Below are 6,052 nucleotides of genomic sequence, written 5' to 3'. Positions count from 1 at the left end.
AAAAAAAAAAAAAAAAAAAAAAAAGCATCCAAGGTTACAACATTCCCAATTATGGTGAACTCTGTTCTATTACTGAAACACTTTTTTCCTAAGCTTATGACAAAAAAGATAGTCATAACAGACTTGCCTCTACTTCCTGAGGCTGGGGAAATCATTAACTGTTAAAGACTGATGAAAAACACAAGGAAGTGTAAGGAACTTAATATTACCTAAAAATCATCTGTAAATCGTCTTTTCATCTGAATTGCCTAAACTAAACACAGAATAGATTTCCCTCCCAGAAGCAAGGCCAGCAAATCCCAGTCATGTGGGGGGGCGGTGTTTGGCGGAGGCAGGATTTGTAAAGTAAATCCTGATCAATTCTGTTTGGGATAAAGTACCGCTACTTCCATAAGCACCTTTCTACATAATTGAGTGTCATTTTGCCTCCTAATTTTCCCGTTCATGACACAGAATTGGTCAGCACCACTTAACAGCTTAAACTGAGTATTTCTGCACATAAAAAGTATTTTAAAATTTTTGTATGGTTCCTACCTGGAGATTTTGCAAGTGAAGCATGGAACACAGAGAAATTAATTAAGGCATATGAAGCCAAGAAGAAGTTGGAGATGATTGGAGCGATGACATTCAGTTCAGCTAAAAACACCAAAAAAAAAAAAAACACACACAAAAGCAAATGGTTATTAGCCTCATTATCAAAATATTTAAAAGACTGCAGGACCAAAAGTTTGCCACAAAAGCCTTTTTCTCAAGTAGAAAATGCTACAGCAGGATTCAGATATTTATGACCATTCTACTATAAACTCTTAACTGCAGGGTTTTTTTGTTTTGTTTTAAAACAGAAAGGCAATTCCTTCAATGTACATTGCAAGTATTTTCAATATACATGGTCACTCACTGCAAGTTTTTTTGGTTTTTGTTTTTAGGAAAAGTTCCAGCCTACTTAACTTGCACCTACACTCATGACTAACAAAACTGTTTGTAACTCAATGCATCGCTACACTATTTGTCAATTCAGAGCGTTTATAAACAGGCTTTGTGAAAAAGCCCATTCACACTAAATTCTTAATACTCTGCAATTATGCAAGATCAGGAAATGGATACATGCTGAACTGCTTACTGTGAATAGAGAATCAAGTACTGGGAATGGGAGCTATTAGGCAAGTGAAGTCTCACTCCCACAGGCAGAGAGGGAAGGCACTTCCTACAGTTAACAGAAGACCTGGAACAAGGCTACTAACTGCTAATGCAACCCCCTTTGTCTGTAGTGGCAAATTTCCCTTTTTGCAATAGTTGAGGTTATAAAATAATCTTGGCATGTTTAAATAGGTGTGTAATTTTGAGAACCGGTTTTTGGCGTCATTAAAATCTGTAGAAAAAAAAATAATGGCTACAACATCTGTGCTGTACAGAATTGAGAAGATGACCAGTAGCTTTGCCCTTTCTCCTTCCCAAGACGAAAGAAGGTTAGAGTCTGGGAGACTTAAAGGATTAAAAAGGAAATTTGGATTTAATTAAGTTATAGTAATTTATCTTGTGGTACTGTCTTGATCATGATCAAATCAAGTAACTTCCAAACATGCACGTGGACAATCCTCTAACCCAGTAGTCTCCAAACTTTTTTGGATTGCGCACCCCTATCAGTAAAAATGTTTTGAGCATGCACCCCCAATATATGTATATAGTTTATAAATAAATAAATATACATGTACTACTGTTAATATATAGATAGATAGATAGATAGATATAAAAAGAAGTTCTAATATTTTCTTCCTGCACCCCAATGGATTGTCTTGAGCACTCCACTTTGGAGACCACTGCTCTAACCCACCTACTGAACAATTTTAAAAAAGACAAACCAATAACTATAACTTTTAATATAAAAATCACTACCGAAGACCTTGAAGACCCTCCTCATCAAAGCATGGGAAACAGTATAAAAGGTTCATAACAAATATATTAATTATAACTACAAATTAAATATTAAAAACTAACCAATTAATATGAATCCAAGAGCTATTAAGAATGTTAACATATATCCTCTTAATGGTTCATTGTTCTTCCCATAACCTTTAGCAAACATTAGGAAACCAGGGTAGATATTGTCCTTGCATAAAGCCTGGAAAAAAAAAAAAAATACAAAGTTTGTATCTAAGCCAGGTTTTGCACAAGATGCACCAATGCATTTCAGAGGCAATGTCATCTAAGAGGGTATGGAGTTTGGACCAGGGACATATTAGTTCTATTCACAACACTATGCCTTTGCTTCACTGTCTCATCTTGAGGAAAGTAAAAAATGAGCAATGGGAAAAGGTGTCATCAATAAAAATGAGTTCATTTGCTCTTTTTAAAATGTGTTATTGATAGTATTACAATGAAAAGAATAATTCTTAACATCCACTATGGAAAAAAAATACATCTCTCCAATTCAACATAGTGTATTTACTTAGAATTTTCACCAGCTCCATTTCCTGTCTGGTTTCTATGCTTTTACACACACACACACACACACACACACACACTTTAGAGACCAACGTTTTCTTCCCAGAAGAGATGCAACAAGCAGAGTGAAGTCACACAAACTTGCAAAACAATATTCCCTTACTTCTGCCTACAGGAACCACCTCCAGGTGAAATGCATTTACCTTGTCTTTCAATCTAAAGCTCTACGCAGATCTATGCTCCCCAAAAAGACAACAAACAGTAGCACTTTGTTCAAGATTTCGTTGCAGTAACTGTAGTTCAGTGATGGCCAACCTTTTTGGCAGGCATGCCACAAGTTAAGCCCTGACCCTCCAAGTACCACTCCATTCCCCAGAGGTTTACCCAATAAAGGGGGGGGGCTCAATCCTCCAGCTGCATAGAGTGGAGAGGAGGCAGGAATCTGAGAAAGGTTAACCCTTTTCTGGCCCCACAACAGTATAATTTCATATGATAAGCAAAGATCCAAAGACCTGAATTCAGTCGTGGCTCCAGGGCCAGAGATGGGTCCCTGGCACCTCACTTGACACCTCTCACAGCAGCACCCTGCTGCCACTCTGCTCTACATGACCAGAGACTGAGCCCCTCTGCCTCCACTCCCACAGTTCACTTTACTGAGAAACTAGGGCTTGCACACCACAGCAGCTGAAATGCCACCTGTTGCATGCATGCACCAGGTTGGCCACCCCTGCACTGTCTGGTCTCTTGGCAACAGATGTTCCACACTTTAAGGCAACTGTAATACAGTCACCACTCAAATACTGATACCTGGCATCAATATCCAGACAAAAGGGCATACGGCAGGAGCAGTGGAAGGAGCCACAAGTTTAATTTTCCCTTCCCAACACTCAGGAGACAAGAGGGAAGCAGTTTTTCAGTGGCTCAAGAGGGCTGCCAGAAGAGTTCAACCCTTCCCCCAACTATGCAGTGTTACAACTTTAGGTGCACCACAAAAACAAATTAAAAAGGCACTGTTAAAAAAAAAAAAAACTGGCTGAAGTCGCTGGCCATATTTACACAGCGTAAGTATCTGTTTTTATATTCCACGGATGTCAACATCTGTGGAAAGGATGCCCTGACTTCAAGGATACCATACTGCTCCATGCTGCCTCCTAAACAGGAAGCAGTATAGCCAGGTCCATAAAGGTGGGTAAGTTAGCATTGCAAGGGGACAGTACCAGTTACCCCACCAGGATATTGTACAGACAGGACTATTCTGCTTTAGGGTTACGAAACAACCCACAAAGAGGAGCAGATTCCTTGAGGGCTCAGCTACCAAGTACAGTAAGTTTACATAGAGCCCTGGCTTCTGCACACAGAACTGTCCAAGCTCAGAATCTCAACCCTGGGGAGAGCAAAAACAAAATGGATATTTGGAACATAGCATCTTCTCGCTGCACATTGTAACAATGGGGGCTACCATCTGTTCCAAGCAGAATAGTTAAATATCAACACTTTGACCTCAAGCGGTATCAATCAAAAACTGCCAATATACAAAAACTCCCTAATTCTCTAAAAGTTGAGTTTAAACCAGATTAAATACAACTGTTTTTCTTTGAAAAAAGTGATTATGGCATGGCTGCTTACCTGGAAAATCTTAGGTGCACTCACTAAGGAGGCCAGTGCAGATGAAAGGGTGGCTGAGAAAATGCCTGCAGAAATCAGTGGTGCAAATCCTGATACCATGCTCATTACCTGAAAGCAGGAAAGAAACAGTTTTAGGCATTTAAGAACACTATACAGATTACCTGAGGAAAAAAAAATTTGTACAGTCAAAAAAGAAAAGTGCTACATAGACCACAAATTAGAGACCACAAAAATAGTTAGGAACTGCAAATGCAAACTGGTGTCAATGAATTTCTGGTTCTTTATCTCTACAATGTTTAGACTTACTCACCACATACTGTTTCTCAGGCAAAGTATGCAGGCCAGTAGGTTTGTTTCCTCTTATCACTAAGAGTCAGTTAAAAGGCATGTGCACACTGTTTTAGGCTCTGCAATTCAATACCAATTTCGGTGACATCCCCCCACCAGCCTCAGCCATGCAAGTCATTCTTCCATTCCCTCTGTAACAACTTGTAAGCTACAAAGCCACTTAACACAAGGCTTCTTATTCCTCAGATGCCACACTAAGATACATCTCAGACTACTTTGCAGCATATGATCATCACTTCCAAACTACTTTTGTCACAATACTTTTCTTTCCTGTGGAAGGGGCAAGTATCTACTTATGGACAATGGGGAAGAGGGCTGAAGTCCAAAAGGGCTGAAAGAGAACAAGAGGGTATTATGGAAGTCCATGTGCAGTAGACACAATCACATGAGCTGCCAACATTAAAGTTACAAAACACTGTAAAAATAAGAGGCAGAGGGGAATGGACTAAGTGACCACCTGCAGCATCCACCTCAATGCTAAAAGTCTAGCCAAGATTGCATTTTTGGAAAGGATGAATATTACCATGGATGAAGCACAGGTGTTCACAGTATACAGTCAGCCATTCCTGACTCAAGAACAACTTTAACATTGACCCCAACTATGAACATAGGCCTTAAGGGTGCTCTCTGTAGCCACTGAACAAAGTAAGGCTTGTCAGTCATTCATTCTAATGCAGCAATTACATACTAGCAAGCATTTGTGATGGGAAGGACAAGCCAGAATACAGCAAGCTTTATAGTTCCATCAAAAACAAAGATGCACAGACACCCCACGTGCACACAGTCAGTCACAGGAACACTTCCTTCCAATAAATCATTGTACATCTCAATTCACGAAGGACTTATACCTTTTCTAACTTACTTGAGGCCTTCACCACTGAGATTTACAATTACTGCATTTTGTACAAGGGAGGGAAGGATGGGGAAGACCTGAGGACAGGAGGGTGATCCAGGCGGATCTTGACAGGCTCAGGAAATGGGCGGACAAGAACCTGATGGTGTTCAACACCGAAAAATGCAAGGTTCTCCACCTTGGGAGGAAAAACCTGCAGCATGCTTATAGGCTGGGCAGTGCTACACTGGTTAGCGCTACAGATGAAAGGGACTTGGGGGTCATGACTGACCACAAGATGAACATGAGCCTTCAGTGTGATGCTGCGGCTAGTAAAGTGAGCAAAACGCTGGCTTGAATCCATAGATGCTTCTCAGGTAAATCCCGGGACATCATTCTCCCACTGTACTCGGCCTTGGTGAGGCCATAGCTGGAGTACTGCGTCCACTTTTAGGCTCTGCAATTCAAAAAGGATGTAGAGAAGCTTGAGAGGGTGCAGAGGAGAGCCACGCGCATGATGAGAGGTCAGGAAAACAGACCTTATGATGAGATGCTGAGAGCCAAGGGGCTCTACAGCCTAGAAAAGTGCAGGCTCAGGGGTGATCTGGTGGCCACCTATAAATTTATCGGGGGGGAACATCTGTTCACCAGAGCACCCTAAGGGATGGCAAGATCGAATGGCACAAATTCTGCTGCGACTGATTCAGGCTGGACATAAGAAAGAACTTCTTCACTGTCCGAGCCCCCAAGGTTTGGAATAGACTGCCGGAGGCAGTTCAAGCACCCACTTTGAACGCCTTCAAG

General features: G+C 41.0%; 1 protein-coding gene across 1 annotated transcript in view; it reads right to left on the bottom strand.

Annotated features, from left to right (window-relative positions):
* SLC12A2 (solute carrier family 12 member 2) overlaps positions 1-6,052 on the bottom strand; it is a 131,932-nt gene that overhangs the window by 35,688 nt on the left and 90,192 nt on the right. Inside the window, exons 12-14 of the mRNA XM_019518176.1 lie at positions 4,069-4,176; positions 1,996-2,119; positions 535-636 (exon numbers count right to left, since the gene is read on the bottom strand). Coding sequence (XP_019373721.1) covers positions 535-636; positions 1,996-2,119; positions 4,069-4,176 — 334 coding nt within the window. The remainder of the gene's footprint in view (positions 1-534; positions 637-1,995; positions 2,120-4,068; positions 4,177-6,052) is intronic.

This window comes from Gavialis gangeticus, unplaced genomic scaffold (assembly GCF_001723915.1).
Source record: "Gavialis gangeticus isolate Ggan-Ray unplaced genomic scaffold, GavGan_comp1, whole genome shotgun sequence".
NCBI lineage: Eukaryota > Metazoa > Chordata > Crocodylia > Gavialidae > Gavialis > Gavialis gangeticus.
This window is presented reverse-complemented; position numbering and strand designations above follow the sequence as displayed.